Genomic DNA, 17283 nt, shown 5'->3' with positions numbered 1-17283 from the left:
TACAGATATCTATCTATCTACCTATCTATCTATACAGAAAGAGAGCTGGAGACAGAGACAGAGAGACAGATTCACATATGTGTTTATATATGTGTGTGTGTGTGTAGAGAGGGAGAGAGAGAGAGAGAGACCTCCTTGGATCCAAGTGCTTGAGACAGCCCCAGGAGGACTGAGACGGGTGGGGCTGGAATCTGCACTTTGTGAAACATGATTAATTAGAACAACCCAGACACAGGAGGAAGGAGTGGAAGCAGTAAGAGCCAGACTCCCTGAAGCGAGCCCCTCTTTTACAGGTGAGGAAGCTGAGGAGCAGAAATCGCAGTGGCTGGTCGAGGTCACACAGCCCTTAAGGGAAGAGTCTCCCTGCCTGCCAGGCCAGGAACACTTGTCACTTCCAGAGGGCTGGCAGCAACCCTCATGACTGTCCACAGGCACGGGGTGGCGTTCTTTGGTCTTCACATCCATCAAAGATCTCATTTCTCCATCTTAAAGCAGCATTAAAAATAATAGTCTCATCTCACAGAGTTGATGGGAGAAGTGAATGACGTCGTACACGTAAGGAGCTAGGATCGTGCCTGGTGCATAATAAGCATCCAGTCAACGTTAAGAAACAATAATAGTTCATAATGATGATGAAAATGATCAAAGATGCCGCTGTTTCAGAGGGGACCACCCAGTGATGCTGAGTCTGATCTTGCCTGGACCGCGCTGAAGCCACAAAGCAGGGCAGCGGTTGGGAGGGAAGGCAGGGGCAGCCACTGGTCTGCCTGCCCCGGGCTCGGGCTTGGTGGGAGCCACAGTGGGGGTCCCCTGGCCCTGCCTTCAAACACCCGGCATGCACTCCCTGGTCTCTTCCTCAAGGTTCCCCTGTGAGTCATGCATGTCTGGACCCCTTATCCTGGCCAGCAGCACAATGGTATCAGCCTGGGAGTCCCCCAAGGGCAGGGCTCTGTCCTGCATCACCGCTTGCTCAGCCAGCCCCGAGACGAGGTCAGCAGAGGCGCTGGCTGCCACGTAACCGCCGGCCCGCAGAACATCTGCTTTCCTCCGTGCTTGGCCACTGAGCTGGCTGCAGGATGCTGACAGCTGAAATGCACGTGGTGCTCCTCAGGTCTGACACACGCTGTTTGCAGCTCTTTATGTGCACGGACACATTTAATCCGGGGAGACGGGCACTGCTCGCATCTGCACTTTGCAGAGGAGGAAACTGATACAAGATCTGCCCAGGGTTGTCACAGAATGGTATGTGGTGAAACCAGGATTCTGACCCAGGCAGGCTAGCTCCAAACTCAGCACCCTTAACGGCCACGCTCTGAGGGCATCCCTTTCCCTCCTCCTCAAGGCCTTTGGTGGCCTGACTGAGGAATGAGTGACTTGGTTCACTTGAACTCCACAACAGCTCTCCCAGCCTGCCTCTGTGGTGTCATCATCAAAAACCTCACTGTCCATTTTATTCTGTGATTTCTGTCCTGAGGTCTGATGCTCTGTTTGTGCCTTTCCCAGATCCAGACCTTTCCAGGAAGCTCCTCGTGACCCCCACCCCCACCCTATCCATCTACAGCCCCACCCTCCTGCCCCTCCCCACTTTCTGGATTGGACTTCAGAATTCCAGCAACTCTTCTCATTGGCTGTGGAGCAGACCTCTGTAAGAAGCCAGCCAATCAGAAGCCTTCTTCTCGGTCACCCCTCCCAGCACCCCAGGTCGGTTCCCTCCAGAGCAAGCATTTCTGAGCATGAGGGTAGGGGTGGGAGTGGGGGTGAAGGGCCCGAGCAGGGAGAGAGACCCTGAGCCCAGTGGAGCCAGGCACGAGGAGAAAGGGGCCCAAGGCCAGATACACCTGATATCTCAGTGGCCAACCCAGCGTTCTGGCCTGTCCTTTTCTCCCAATTTTGAATTGCTAGGTCTTTTTCCTGTAGTATGTTAAGTATAAAGAATGCCACTTCCAGACTTCCAGCAACTTCTTCCTCCGTTTTCTCTGCCAGCTTGTGGGCCGTAGGAAGTGGGCATGGGTCCCTATTGTTTACTCTCTGGTGTTGCTCCTGGGTCGGGCCTTGCTCCACTTAGGGCCTGGTTAGATGGTGCAAGTGGGATGGTGTAACAGCCCACACTTCTTCCTTTGCCAGAAGCTGCCCCTGACCAAATTCCTGGAGGGCTTTGAGGCTGAGGGGTTTGTCCACATTGGAGGGGTCTTTGGGGCTCCCTGGGTCCCTGTGATGCTGCCTGTAGGATGGTAGAGAGAACGGAGTCATAGGTGCCCACTGACACCAAGAAGCCGGCTGCCCCAGGTGACCCTCGGGTGCTGGCTGGTACTTCCAGGGGCTCTGAGCTGGGCTTGAGGACCTGGGTGCATATGTGTGTGGCAAGGTGAGGCAGCAGGAGCCCTCTGGCTTGTCCCTGGCTTTTCTGTGATTTGAATGAGCAACAGAGCAAGAATTCAGCAGCTACACTGGGACCAGTTGCCCTCGGGCTGTATCATCCCTGAGACCTAACAGAAAATCTTTAGTGAGTTTACCGGGAAGGTGTCTGAAGGTGCAGGGGGTCAGAAGTCCAGGCCTCAATTCATTCCTTCCACCAGTCCTGAGCAGACTCACCTGGGGAGGGGTGACTTCTCTCTGTGTATGCTCCAGTCTCAGATGCTGCCTTTGTCTTTGGGTGCATGTGTCAATTAGAATTAGGTTTGGTTATAAGTGATAGAAAAACCCAAATAATAGTATTTTAAGTAAGACATTTATTTCTCTGTCACATAGATTAAGTCTGGTGGTATTCAGTCCAGGTCTGTTATGATGGCTCTGCAATCATCAGGGATCGAGGCTCTTTCTAACTTATGTTACCACCAATCTACAACATGGCCTCTACCTCATGGTGCAACATGGCTGCCAGAGCTCCAGACACCATATCAGCATTGCAGCCAGCTAGGAAGAAAGCAGGAAGAGGGACACATCTCCCTCTCACCTCCGACAAATCATGTCCTGTAACGCACTTGGGATACTTCTCTGCACATCCTATTGGGCATGATTTAATCATATAGCTGCATCTAACCTGAAGGGAGGATGGAAAATGTAGTCTTTAGGCTAGGAAGTCATGTGTCAAGCTTAAAATCGGGGGTCTTGTCACCAGCGAAGAAGATCAAACAAATACTGGAGTATAACTAGCCGGCCTTGCCAATGCACGCAACCTAAGCAGAGGAGTCCAGATGCCATAGGCTTCCCGTAGGCCCCTGTGGACAGCCGCCTTGTTGTGGGGAGCAGGACTTTGGCTCCCCATCTGGGCCCTGCCTCCAGCTTTGGGACTTGAAGTTCCTCTTGGAGATGTGGTGGCAGGAACACGACGCCCCTGGGGTCTCCAGCAGGGAGAGGATCAGTTTGATGATCAAGGCCAGCCATGCCATCCCAAAGAGGATCCACAGAGACACCATGTTCTTGTACCACAGCGGGTAACTCCGGGAGGGGTTCATCCCTGGGGAAGAGGCAAGGTCAGAGGACAGAGGCCTGGGAGTGTCAGGACCACATTCCCAAAGCAGAGCGGGGTGCATGGCTTGATAATATGAGCAAGGTGAGGGGTCAGCAGAACAGAATATGGGAAATCCAGACTGCTCTGAGATTCCTGGCCTTGTGGTCACCTCCCTAGGAATCCAGGAAGCCTCCCTGGATTGGCACTTGGGTTTGGAAGCTAAATTTCCTCTTTGTCTTTCTGAAGGACTCTGTCTATGTCCCACCCCAGTGGTTCCCAAAGTGTGGTCCCTGGACCAGCAGCATCAGCATAACCAGAGAGCTTGTTAGAAACACGGACGTTGGGATGTTCTCCCCAGACCTACTGACTCAGGACCTCTAGGGGCAGGCCCAGCAGAGCCTCCGGGAGACTCTGATGCCTGCTCTGTTGTTTGTCTGTCTCTGTGTTCGGTTTTCTCATATCTGAAAGAGGCAGCTTGCTGGAGCCAGGGGACTTAGGAAGAAGCAGCGGAACCTCCAGAGTATGTGTCCTGCCTCGGTTCTTCGTAGCTGTGTCACCTCCATCTGTCTCAACATCCCTCACCTGTGAAATGGGGACTATGGTTTCTCCCCCTTGGCTTTTAGGACAGAGTCCCAAATCCTCAGCTCGAGGTCCCCTACCCGCTTCTCCAGCACATCTGTCCCCTTCACTGCTGGCCAAACCTCTCTTTCCTCACGGCTCCTCCTATCATCCTTCCTGCCTTGGGGCTTTTGTCTCTGCTGTCCCCTCAGCTCTGAATACTCTTCCTTTCCAATTCCTCTTGAACTGGCCAGCATCCTGTCACCCTTCAGGTCTCACTCAGACATCGCTCCCTAGAGCCCAGCCCCCGTGCTCCTGCCGGGTGAATCTTCCTCATCTGTCAGGTGGAGACAAGAGGAGTGTGGACCTCCGACAGCTGTCCGAGGGTCCCGCGGCTCATGCAGCTAAAGCGCTCACACTGTGCCCTGCACACAGCAGGTGTCCAGGACCTGTACTGGGCTATGGCTTTACTCTCCTGTGGATATCCCCACACAGTGGGTGCTGGGCAGGCAATGGCTGAGGGGAGGGACAGATGGGCGGCACTCTGAGGTTTAGATGACTCTTGTCAAGGGCCTGCTCTACAACTTAGTTTCCTCCGTCTGCTTCCTGGGGATCCATCTTGCCTCCCTCATCAGATTGGAATCATTCAAAGGGTGGAGATCTGTCCTCCTATTTCCTCAATGTCCTTGTCTGTCTTAGCTCCCTTTACCACACCTCTGTCCACTCCCCATCCCGCCCTGCTGGCCTTAAGACAAACTGTCCAGTTTCCCCAAGTCTGTGCATCCCCTCTGGACCCCAGCTTGGGGATGAGAGCGTGGCCTGGAGCTGACCTTGACTGCCTGGCAGGAGCTGGGATTGGATTAGGCTCATTGGGTTATGGGGCCGTGATTCTGCTGACAGCCCCAAATGAGATCAGCAGTGAATGAGCTCTCTGGCCGTGTTACCCACCAGCTCAGCTCGCTCCTGGTGACAGAGGGGACGAGGTGTTCTTCTCCCCTTTTATTTCATTTTTTTTTAGCCAAAACCGTAAGTGCAGGAGAGCTGGCAGCTGGCAAGGTGCTCAACTAAGCCGCAAATGCAGTTGAGGAAAGCGAGGGCTATGGGGTCTATGGGGTCAGGGAGGAGCCAGTGGCTTGGACCTGGGGGCTGCTCTGGCCACAGCCTTTGGAAAAGGAGGTGTTGCTGTGAAGACAATGCCCCTGTGGCTGCTGATACAGTGACAATAGACACCTGTGTCCAGGTGCTGGACCCCAGGATTCCCATACAAGAAAGGAGTTAACTGTGTCCCTGGAGAACAAGGACAATTGAGAGATTTGTGGAATCGGGGTGGAACATTCTGGAACACAGGAGGTGTGAGGAGCCCAGGCTTGGGAGCCTATCCCAGACTTGACCTGCCGTGCCTGCTCTGTGACTTTTTCAACTCCCTTCTCTTCTCTAGGCCTCAGTTTCCCCATCTGTATAAGGAAGATCCCTTGCAGACGAAGCGGTCGAGGGCTCCTCTAGTGCAGTCACTCGCCACGAGGCACTGAAATGGCTGCAGAGGTTGCGCATCTCTGGATGTGGGGTGAAGGGGCACTGTCTGTCCACTGCCTCCAGGCAGGAGCAGTCTGCCCAGGCAGCCCCTCTGAGCTCAAAGGGCCCTCGCAGTTTTGGGCGAGGTCTCTGCAGTTGGGGTGTTTTGGTAGAAGGGGCTCTGGAGGCCTGTGCCCTGTACACCAGCCTCCTCCCGCTCTGCTGCTCCCACAGGGCATCTCATGGGACAGCAGGACCCTGAGCAGCCCTCCCGCTCCTCACTGCCCCTTCCTTGATGTTGGCCCGGGCCTTTCCTCCCATTTCCAGGGTGCCCACGTCTAGAGAGGACTGCCCTGTCCTTTCCCTGCTCTGCCCCTCCGCAGGGGACTGCAAGGCCTCAGGACATACTCAGAGAGGTTCCCATCTACCCCACGTCAGCTTCCCCAGGCCAGCTTCTGAGGGAGGCTGCTGCAGGACCCCGCAGGCCACACAGCCCTGGCTGAAGCTGCTGCAGGACCGGACCCGCAGGCCACACAGCCCTGGCCGAAGCTGCTGCAGGACCCCGCAGGCCACACAGCCCTGGCTGAAGCTGCTGCAGGACCCCGCAGGCCACACAGCCCTGGCCGAAGCTGCTGCAGCTGGTCAGAACAGGATTTCACAGTGGCCAGTGTGCAGCATGGAAGGGAGAGATCTCAGAGTAGAGAGGGAGGCAGGGACAAGGTCACGTAGAAGACCCTTGAAGGCCCAGTTATGGATTTTGGACTTCATCCAAAGACTATGGTAAAACACTGAAGGTTTTCAGATGAGCTGGGCAGGTGACACGGTAGCATTATAATTTTTAAAGGTGATGAGAACCAAAGGGGGACAGAGATAGGAGCTGCATGACTCCCCGGGTGCCACCCTCGTTATGCTCTGTGTGGATGGGAACCCTCTGGGGTTGTGCAGTGCCCAACCTGTGCAGCTGTATGCAACAGACCTGCCTCCACTAGGGGAATGGCCGTGGGGATAGAGAAGAAAAATTCAAGAATCATTCTAGGAGCTGAACAGAGCAGGTGTGGCCCTTGGAGCTACTGGGCTCAGCTCTCCTCAGACACCTCTCTCCATTCTGAGGATGAAGATGGGCACATGACCCTGTTGGAAGAAACCTTCCCAAGGACATCCTTCCAGAGCCAGAGCCCTCCTCCCGGGATGGGTGCAGCATGAGGCCCCAGCACCAGGCTCCTCTTCCTGGAGAAGGAGAGCCTCAGGGAAGGGAACCTTGCAGAGGCCAGAAGGCACTGAGGGGGGTCTTAGCGATCCCCTAGCCCAGACCCCTCATTTTACATATAGGGTCACTGAGGCTCAGGGAGCAGGCATGTGAGGAGGATGGAAAGGCAGGAGGTTTGAAGTCAGACAGATCAGAATTCATATCCTACTAGCTGTGCAATCTTGGGCAAATGGCTGGGCCTCTCTAAGCTTCAGCTTCCTCCTCAGTAAAATGAGGGTGACAGCTGTCACCCTAGGTTGCCTGATGAGTTGGCTGTTCGTTATTTGGTAAAACCTCACTTCAATATCAGGGCTGGGTTCTGTTACTGAATGAATGAGGAAGGGCAGGGCCTACTCAGCTCTTTAGGGTCATGGATCAGAGCAAGGACACAAAGGCCCTAGAGGCCAGCGCGCTGGTACTGCCAGTGGCCACTGCTCATATGGGGAACCTTCAGGGGCAGGGAGAGGAGGGGGATGATGAGGCTGAGCTGGGGCCTCAGCCACCCCTGCCACCGCACAGAATGTCCCTCCACTGCCACCTGCTGGCATCTGCCTCAGATTGGTTAAGCAAGGCTAGTGGCTCCTGGGGCCCCATCTTGCCCACATTGGGTGGTGGCTGCTGATTAAACCCACTGTAGGCCCTCTGGACCATGCGGTCCTTTCTTGCTGGCACTCAGTTTAGCTGCCAATTGTTTTCCAACAGGGCTTGGGGGAGGCTGGGGTTTCTGTGTCTCCTGGACTCTCCTGCCTGATCCCGGTGGGTTGTGACCCCCAGGCCAAAGCAGTGGTGCAGCCTGGCATTCCGTGGGGGCAGGGTGAGGTGGGGAGAAGAGACCCTGGGGCAAGGACAGGTGAGGGAGTCAGGTCAGGACGCCCCTTGTCAGGAGAGCTCTAAGAACAGTAAGTGAGCTTGTGGACATGCGAGGACCTCTCAGCACTCATCAAGATGGGCAGGAGCAACCTAGGCCCCGTCATACAACAAAGGTGGGCTGAACTTGCCTATGACCATGTCCTCTGGACTCTGGGCCTCCACGGCCCCCAGAGGGCCTGGCACAGAGCAGGTGCCCTGCACACACCAGCTACAGGAGAGGCGGGAGGGAGGTGGAGGTGGCTGGATCTCTGGGCCACCCACAGTGGGCTCTCACCGATCACGTAGTCGCCGTAGCCCACGGTGCTGAGGGTGACGAAGGAGAAGTAGAAGCCCTCCATGTAGCTCCAGCCCTCCATGTGCGAGAAGAGCAGCGGGGGCAGCAGCAGGAACAGCAGGAGGCCCGAGAGGAGGGTGCCGGAGCCCGCCAGCCACCGCGCCTTGGCCGGGTCCTGTGGTGCACATGGCGCCCCAGACCCCAGGTGACCTTTGCACAGGGCCTGGGAGCTGGGGGAGCAGACGGCCTGGGGGTGCTGAGCTGGAGGCAGGGGAGCGCCTTTCCCCAGAGAGAAAGGGCTGTCCAGGCCTTCTTCACCTGGCTTGTGGTCTCCAGGTTTCCAGCCAGGAGCCTCAACCCTTCCTGTCTGACAGGTCCTACCCTGTATCCACCACAGATGTCCCTTTATTACTAAAGACCCCGTTCTGGGCAGTGTCCCCAACCCCGCCACATCCCCACCAGTAACCCCTGCTCCTACCCGATTCTCCCCACAGTCCCTCATTCTAGAAGGGACCCACCCCTCCCCCCACTCCAGCAGCCCCCTCACCTGCCAGGTGCCCCCCAGCCTGCGGGCACAGGAGTATATTCCCCGCTGCATGAGATGCCCCAGTCGGTTGAGCACCACGAGGTTGAGCGGGATCCCCACAAGAGCAAAGAAGATGCAGAAGAGGCGGGCAGCCATCGTGTGGGGTCTCAGATTGCCATAGCCTGAGAGAGAAGGGGACACTTCAGGGGACCTTTCCAGCCCAGCCCTGCCCACTCTCCACCACAGCCCCACTCCCTGGCCCACCCTCAGGGCCTTATTCCAACCCACTCCTGATGTGGGCAGCTGGTACTTATTAAGGCCTTCCTTGCTTGTGCCGGGCACTGTGCAGGGAGCCCTATACATTCACTCCCTCAATTCATCCTCCCAGCCACCCTTCAAACCACGACTGTGCCCCATAGTTTACACATCAGAGAACAGAAGCTCTAGAGGCGAGCGGTGTGCATGAGTCAAACCCACCATGTGCGAGAGGCTTCTTTCCTCTCTTGTTTCCTCCCTCTCTGGGTGGACAGAGGGATGTGGGGGAGGGGCAGGGCCTCCAGCTGCTGCACCTTCTATATCTGCTGCAGCAGTCTAGCTAGGCCACAGTGTCACCAGGCTGCTGCCAGCCATGGCTGGGCATGGTGGGGCACTAAAGCTGGCCGTCCCTGCCAGTGCAGTGCTCCTCTAGCAGGCTCCCTGTGCTCCCCATCACCTGGCCAGACTCCCTCAGCTGCACTGCAGTCTGCACTCTTCCCACCCAGGCCTCCTTCCTTCCTTCTCTCCTTTAACAGGTGTCAGACCTGCTGCAGCCTGAGGCTTTCACCTTCTATTCCTGCTCCTTTATCCTTCAAAAGCCCCTCCCCTCAATATATTTTTTGCACACCTAATTCTGTCTTGATGTCTAATTCCTGGAGGACCCAAACATACCCGACTCCCTCCCAAACCCATCCAGCAGTGAGTGGCAAATGATGGACCATTAGCTGACCCAGGGGAGGTGGAAGCTGGGATCTCTGGTCGTGAAGATAAGGGCAGGGGGAGGTTGGGGGAGGAAGAGACGCTCACAAAAGCGTTCTCTCTGTCCAGACATTCTTTTCTCCTCCTCCTCCTCTGTCTCCACTTCTTGGTCACCACCACTGTCTTATCTTTCTAAGATGCAGATCTGATCACATCATAACCCAGGTTATAACCTTTATTTGTCTTCACGTCCGCTGGGGAAAGTCCGAACTCTCGCTCAGCCTATCTCTGAGCCTCATCTGGTGTCCCTTCCCAGCTCTGGTCTCACTCCTGTCCCATGGAACTCCCAGGCCCTCTCATGCCTCTGTGCCTTTGTTTATTTTTATTTACTTTTTTATTTTTTGAGGCTGGACAGTACAGGGATCGAACCCTGGCCCTTGGTGTTATCAGCACCACACCGTAACCAACTGAGCTAACTGGCCAGCCCTCGTCTGTGACTTTAAACATGACGCTCCGTCTGCCAAGAGCACACTTCCCCTCCCTGCCCACCTACAAATGACCCTTCCAGGCCCCGACTCTCAGTGGAGTGGCTCCTTGTCCAGGGCTCCCAGCCCTCTGCCCAGGCTTTGAGGACAACTGCACTGGGTGACAATGATTGGATCCCGTGTCTGCCTCCCCCAAGTACTGGGAGCCCCTCAAGAGCAGGGGCTGGGCCTTGACCATCTTCATATTCTCAGCAACAGGCACAGGACATGACCTTTAATAGGTGCTCACCACTGTGTGTGTGTGGAGTGAGTGCAGGAACGAATGCTGGATGAATGAATGAGGAATACACAAATGAATGTGTGAATCAATGAAAGAATGCTGCCCATATCATCGCCTAACTTTCCTGCTCCCTGAGACAGGACCAGCACACCCCGCACTCTCCTGTACTGTATTGAAACTGGTGGTTTACATCCACCCCCCACCTTACTGAGGGGTCCTGTGAGAGGCCAGAGCACATACGAGTCCAGAGCATGGGCTTTGGAGTCTGATGCACTTCCTAGATTTGAATCCCTGCTCTGCCCCTTGCACGCCATGGGACCCTGGGCAAGTGGCTATACCTTTCTGAGCCTCTGTTTCCTCATCTGTAAAATGGGGATATTGACATCTGCCTACAGTGTAGTGCAGGGATGAAATAAAGCAACGGTGGTGTGCTGTAGATGGGAATGTGAGCCCTCAAGCATCTAGTATATACAAGGTACTAAGCATATGTTTGTTGAATGAGTGAATGGATGAATGACCAAACTCCTCCGAACTGGCTGCTGGTCTGAGGACCTGAGGCCTCCTCTTGAGCCCCATCCATCTTCCCCCCTTGGCCTTTATAGGTGCCCCCTTCTACTGGAGAGAGCTCTTTCTGTCGGCTTCTAGGGAGAGGTAACCCCTCCACTTCTCTGCTACCTCCTGGCTGAGCCCTCCTCCTCCAGCTGTGGGTCACCACCAAGTCCCATCTTCTGTCCCTGGGGATCTTTTTACTCAGTTCTCAGCCGTGGCTTGGTGGCACTTAGATTTCATCTCTGGGAGGACCCCCACCAGCTTTCCAAGGCTGACATTAAGTGGGTTTTCTCCTCTGCATCATTCTCAGTCATCCCTCAGGTCAGCAAAATCAGTGGCTAGCAATGAAGCCCTCACCCACCTGTTCAGAACCAGGTGGCCACAGCCCCATCTGAGCCACTTCCCACTCCAGCATGTCTCCTGACTGCCACCTCTTCACCTTGCTAGGAGCCCTGGGCACCCTGTGAGTTCCCCACAAAGCCCTCTTGATTGGGCTTCTCTGCACTCTCTGAACTCAGCCCTCATTTCCAACCCTCTCCAGCCGCCTGGACCTCCTTCCTGTTCCCAAACACACCAGGCCCACTCCTACCTCAGGGCCTTCACACTTGCTGGCAGAAGGTTCTTTCCTCAGACACCTGCATAGCACAGTTTGGTCATGCCTCTGCTTCAATGTCACTGTGTCAGGGAATCCTTCAATGGCCACCCCATCTACAATAAATAGCCCCCATCACTAGGAAACCTCCTTAACTGGCTTTACTTTTCCACGAGCACCTCCCACCACCAGATTCTTGTCTAATATCTGTGTGTTGATTGCATGTCCCTCACACCAGAATGTCAGCTCCACAAGGGCAGGGACCTGCATCCCCACCCCTAGAAATGGGTCTGGCCCACGCTAAGCACTTGATTTATTTGTTGAATGAATGAATGAACAAATGAGAAAACTAGACCCTGGGAGTGTAAAGATGAAGAAACACCATCCTGGCCAGTCCCCCGGGGGCTCAGGGTCCTCCCAAACACGCTTGTTTCGAGGATTGTCCAAGCTCCAACGTAGCCCTGAGATCCGCTTCCAAGAAGCACTGGCGGATTTGAAACTAGACAGAGAGTCCTGTGGGCGCTCTTGCATCACCCCACTCCGTGAGGAACAAAGGCTGGGACACTGGCATCATAGAGAGAGGGTCCTGGCTGGCCAGGAGCTTGGAGGCCCTGGCCGAGTCACCAGTGATGTCAGCCTGCCAGCTGGTGGTGAGTCCAGTGTCACGTAGGGGCTGGGGTGAATGCTGAGGGCAGAGGGGACTGGCTGGCCCGACTTGCTTTATTTCCTTCAGAGCTACAGGGATCTAGCCTGCTCTTCTCACAACAGCCCCTGAGCATATTCCTGGGACAAGTTCTGTCTTGGATCTCCTGCAGGGCAGGGCCAGTCCAAGTGTCACCATGTGTGAGGAGGAAAGGGGCCTGGGGACAATGGCGATGAGGAATGTTAGTGAGCTGAGGAGAGGTCTCTGGGGATGGAGGGCTGTTGTCTGCAGGCAAGAAGATGGGTGGAATGGCCACCTCTCCCAGGGCTGAGAACAGGGGGTCTAAGGCTCTTTCTCTGGATTTCTGCCTCTTCTTCCTTCCCAACTTTCCCCTCACTTCCTCCAACCACCAGCCCTAGGCCTCAGTGTTGAGTGAGCTCAGCTGAGGAGACCTGAACACTTTCAGTGTCCAGAGGCATTTTTCCTGCTCCACTGGGAGACCCTCTACCTCCTGAAAGGCTGGGTAAGGCAGAAATCCCCGGGAGCACTGGGAGAGGCCCAGGATTCTGCCCTCAGGTCATGTCCATGCTGCAGAGCTGGACTACATTTTGAGGAGTAAGGCCCTAGGTGACCCTCCAAAAGGCAACTGGCCCCAGTGCCCCTCAGGGAAAGGCCACCTTCCCTGGCCCCCTCCACCGTGGCCCCAACTGGCCCTTACCGATGGTGGTGATGGTGGACACGGAAAAGAAGAAGGAGCCCACGAGTTCCCAGCGCCCCATGCTGGTGGTGTTGCTGAGGAGGTTGGCCCCGTCTTTGGAGGCTTGAACAATGTCCTGGGGGAGAGGCTGGAGTGACCACTGAGCTCTGTGGGGTGGGCTGGGCCCCTGCACCCCAACACACACACTTACGTCTTCACAAGCACTCTTTGATCCCAGCCGAGCCAGGGCAAGTAAGCTCTACCCCTCTAACCAGGGCTCCCCAGGGCAGGGCCCATGGGGACAGCTCCTTCCCCTCTCCTTACCCCAGAACCCAGGTCACGACAGGTCTGCGCTACCTCACAGGCTGGGAGAACAACCCTTTGCTCTCTCCCATTCTTGCAACAAGCACTAGGCCAGGTGTGCCACATGGTGCTTTTAGGGGACCTGAAGATGAAAGATACGTGACCTCAGCCCTCAGTGGGACAGAGGTAAACTTGAATTCTAATATAGCGTGGTCAATGCCGCCTTAGGCATTAGGAGGCTGTGTAGTTGCACGATCCTGGGCAAGTTACTCAGTTTCTCTCTGTGTCAGTTTCCTTACCTGCAAAATGGGAATACTCATGAATGCTCATAGTACAGACTTCTAGCGTTGTTGTGAGGGTAAAGTGAGGTATTATGTGTAAAGCCTTACAGCAGTATCTGGCACATGGTAAATGGTAGCAGTTGCTATCATCATCATCATTAGGAATATAAATCTGTAGGAATACAGGGAAGAAAGGTGTTCATTCTGAGGAGGGAGGGGCACAAGGCTTCACGGAGGAGGTGACGTCTTGGCTGGGCCTTCCTTGAGGGTCAGATAGGATCACTACTGTGGAAGAACATTGAGATAGATGAGAAAGCAGGAGCAGAGGCTGGGAGATGAGACCCTTCCTGGGACCTCAAATAGGGAGACTGAGAGGTGACTGGGGATCAAGCTGTGCTTGGTGCTGCCAGGGATGGAGGGGCAGGCTTCATCCAAGGTCACTGAGCAGAGGGGAGGCAGGGCCAGGTCTGTGTGCTTTGTGGCAGCTGGCAGTATAGAAGAGGTGGGCAGACTGGAAGGGGAGAGACTCCTGCAGGGGCGAGTGGTGGAAAGGGCCCGGCCTGCATCCTGCAGGGAGTGATACAGGAGGAACAGAGAGGAAAGACTCAGAAGTCCAGGCTTCTGACCCTTGGTAAGAGCATCAAGGGAGACATCTCAGATGATTTTGAGGGTGTGTGGATGTGGGCCATTGACAGAGATTTAGAACAGGAGGAGGAGCAGGGCTGGGAGGAGGAGGACTGCTTGTTCTTGGCCTTGAGGAATTTGAGAAGTTGCATGCGCATGTCTGGTACCCAGAGGGAAGATCTGGGCTGGGCGTCATCACATTCTGATTCCTGGGATGGCTGAGCCACAGGAGGGTTGAGGAAGGGAGTGAGGTGGGGGTGGAGCGGGAGGAGAGCTACAGAGAGGACAGCCTGGCTGAGAACCTTGGGAAACACCCACATTCGCAGTCCCGCTGAAGCAGGACTCCTAGTGGTTAACGGCTCCAGCTCATGGCTGTGTAGCCATGGGTTCGTGTTTAACCTCTCTGAGCCTCAGTTTCTCCACCCCTAAAATGGGGATGATAATAACACTACCTGCCCGTGAGGGAGGGGAGAAGGAAACAAGTGAACATGGGTAAAGCTCTGGAAAGGTGCTCGGCTCACGGTAAGTGCCGCGCAGAAGCATTTACTACTGTCACCGTCACTATCATAGTCATCTTGATATAGCCCAGGCTACTTGCAGCTGGAGTCCATCACCTTCACCAGGAAAGCGTCAGACAGCCTGGGCACCAGGGCCAGGCAAGCGGGCTGGCTGTATGTGTAGAAGTTCGCAGGGGGTGGGTGGCGGTGGCACCACTTTAGGTCCTCAGCAGAGATCGTCCTTGCCCAGCTTAGCTCCGGACCCTGCGGGCCCAGTCCAAGGGTTCAGAGCTCCACCTCCGCTCCCTGCCGGGTCCCTTCCCCCCCCCCCCCCCCCCCCCCCCCCCGGCGCGGAGGAGGCACCCGAACTGCAGGGCGGGGCTTCTGGGTGCAGGCGCCGCTGCCCAGGCCCGGGCTCTGGGCTCTCCGCGAAAGACGTGAAGACCCGGCTAGGGCTCCAAACGTTAATGCATCCGCCAAATCCAGCGGCTGCCAGTCCGGGGCCAGCTGCCTCGAGTAGGAAGAGACCACCCACCATCTGGGAGGCCCCGTCCCCATCAGCCCTTCCCAGCATCTGCAGCTGGGGCGCTCGCCCAGCCCTTGTGTCCGAACTGGGAGTAAAGCAAAGCCCGCTCGGCCGCACAGTGGCCCGCGTCCGTCCCTCCTTCTCTCGAACCCGAACCCGGGTCTTTGCACCTCGAGCTCCCTCTCCCGTTGCCCCTGACTCAGGCAAGCTCGCCTCGACCCCATCCCACCCACCGTCCGGGACAAGCGCGTCCTGCGCCCCTGTCCCCCAGGCTCCGACGGTCGTGCCCTCGGTCTTGCTCATCCTTAGACTGGAGCCCGCGTCCCCTTCCCTTCTTGCCCTCAGTTCTCTCAGGAAGGTGCCGGGTGTGCCCTTTCATCCTTCGCCCGTCGTCCGACCCCAACACGGCGACCCCCCCCTCGCCTGTCCCCCCAGCAGACCAAATCCTCCGGTCCTCGTTCTGACCCGACTGGGTCGGCCCTGCTGGCCCCTGACCCGTGCAAGCGCGCCCCCTGTCGTCCTCCGCCCCAAATTCGGGTGTTGGCGACACCCATCTGTCCCCGACAGGCCAGTGGCGCCCTCTGGCCCCCTCAAGGAGGACTCGGCACGACGCCGCGCGCTCCTCTGGCCGGAGCGGGGTCCCTCCCGCGGCCGCGCAGCCCGACGCCCCCTCGGCCCCCGCACCCCGCTCGCCCCTGACCCGGATCAGCGAGTCCAGCGCAGGGCCGTCCAGGCAGGTGAAGTTCCGCAGCAGCTCCCACTCGTCGCGCTGGAAGCTGAGGCGGGAGTCCTGCGCCGCGCGGCCCTCCAGCGCCCAGAACACGCCGGTGCCCAGCGCCAGGTAGGCCAGGTAGGTGAGCAGCAGGAGCGCGGTGCCCGGCACCGCGGAGCCCTGGCTCCTGCCCTCGGGCGCCCCGCCGGCGCGCGGTCCCTTCATAGCGGGAGAGGCGGGAGCCCGAGCGGGAGCCGGGAGCCTTGGACGCGAACGAGGCAGAAAGGAAGGGCCGGGTCCCTTGTCTAGCAAACGCCTGCCTGTGCCCGGTTTTCTCTGGAGAGGAGGAGGGCTGGGGAACGGGACAGCCCTGCGCCACCCGCCCCCGATCCAATCCCGGGACAAAGAAACGCTCTGCGCTGTGGGCGTTCGGCCCCGCCTCAAATGTGTGAGCAGTGCTCACCCCCCAGGCCTATAACAGGGAGAAGGAGAAGGCTGCTGGGTGACCGCAGCCACCGCAAGGGAAGGGACCCAGAGCCCCCCAGCGTTTCCTGCAGCAAACAGTGGGAGGGACTCCTGGAAACCGCACTCAGGGGAAGAGAAAGTAGAAGCCAAGTTTATTGTCTTAGGGCCCCTGCCTAAGTCCTTGGGCCCTGGGGCTATCTCCAAGGACACTTGCCTCCCTAGAACTCCCACAGCACTGTCCTTTCTTTTGTGTACCCAAAGCAGAGGGACTCCAGCTGATTGCCACTTGTCCATGAGCTTGGGAGTCAAGACGAGCCTTGACCAGGGGGCTTGTCCATCCCCGTGTCTGAGGAGGCCCCTTAAGTCCCTCCTCCACCCAGAAGAAGGAAGGACCCAGGGTGTATAAAGAGTCCATGGGGGGCCTCAGTTTTCCCAGTCCTCTGTTGGATGACAGGAAGTCCTGGGGTGTAACCTGGTTCCCTCTTGCTGCTGTAGATCCTTTCCTGGGGCTCCCGCCTGAAGCCTCCTCTGCTCCACAGCCTTGCCTCAGTCCTGTCCAGAGGACCCAGCCATTTAGGGGTCTGCTGGCTGTTGGGGTGGTAGGAGAGGTAGGGGCCAAGCTTTCCAGTCCTTGATGCACTGGGCCTTGGGATGGATTGGTCTAAGTCTCTCCTTTCCTTTTGGCCAAAGATGTTGCAATCTGGAAAGAGAAAATTCCAGGCCTGGAGAACACATTCCCAAGGGAGGCCAGGCCTCCATGGAGCTCATTTCCTGGAAGGCTCTTGGGATCTGCTGGCTCTCCGGCTTCCCAGGGGGGACTTGGAAAGGCTCTTAAGAAGACAGGAGTCCAGAGGGAGTGATGAGGTCTAAGGGATGTCTTGTGGAGGTCAGAGGAGTCCATGTCTGGGAAAGTGAATGGGACACCCAGGAGGTCCTAAGGCGTGTTCACAGACATCTCTAGACCTCTAGGCAAGGAGAGCTGGCAGGCTTTGCGATGCAGCTGAGCACTTCCTGGAGGCAGATATCCTGTTTGCACCAAGATTGTTCCAAAGTCTCTGCCCAGCCCTCCCCTCTCCATGACCCTCCCTGCCAGCCACTCCCAGGGACTCTCATCCTCCCCTGGGTCTGCTCCCATCCTAATATTTTGGACACTGTGTTGGGGTTGCCTCTCTACTTGTCCAGTCCTTCTGCTAGACTAAAAGCACATCAAGAGAAGGAACTGTCACTACTGTATCCCG

General features: G+C 56.7%; 1 protein-coding gene across 1 annotated transcript; it reads right to left on the bottom strand.

Annotated features, from left to right (window-relative positions):
* Positions 1–3176: 3176 nt before the first annotated feature.
* Positions 3177–15805, bottom strand: LOC134378631 (potassium channel subfamily K member 17-like). The gene is made up of 5 exons (XM_063097929.1): positions 15569–15805; positions 12659–12773; positions 8459–8619; positions 7912–8086; positions 3177–3457 (listed from the first exon to the last, which is right to left on the bottom strand). Exons 1-5 carry the CDS (start codon positions 15803–15805, stop codon positions 3177–3179), a joined length of 969 nt encoding a protein of 322 aa, XP_062953999.1.
* Between the last annotated feature and the right edge of the window lie 1478 nt (positions 15806–17283).

Source organism: Cynocephalus volans, chromosome 5 (assembly GCF_027409185.1).
Source record: "Cynocephalus volans isolate mCynVol1 chromosome 5, mCynVol1.pri, whole genome shotgun sequence".
Taxonomy (NCBI): Eukaryota; Metazoa; Chordata; class Mammalia; order Dermoptera; family Cynocephalidae; genus Cynocephalus; species Cynocephalus volans.
This window is presented reverse-complemented; position numbering and strand designations above follow the sequence as displayed.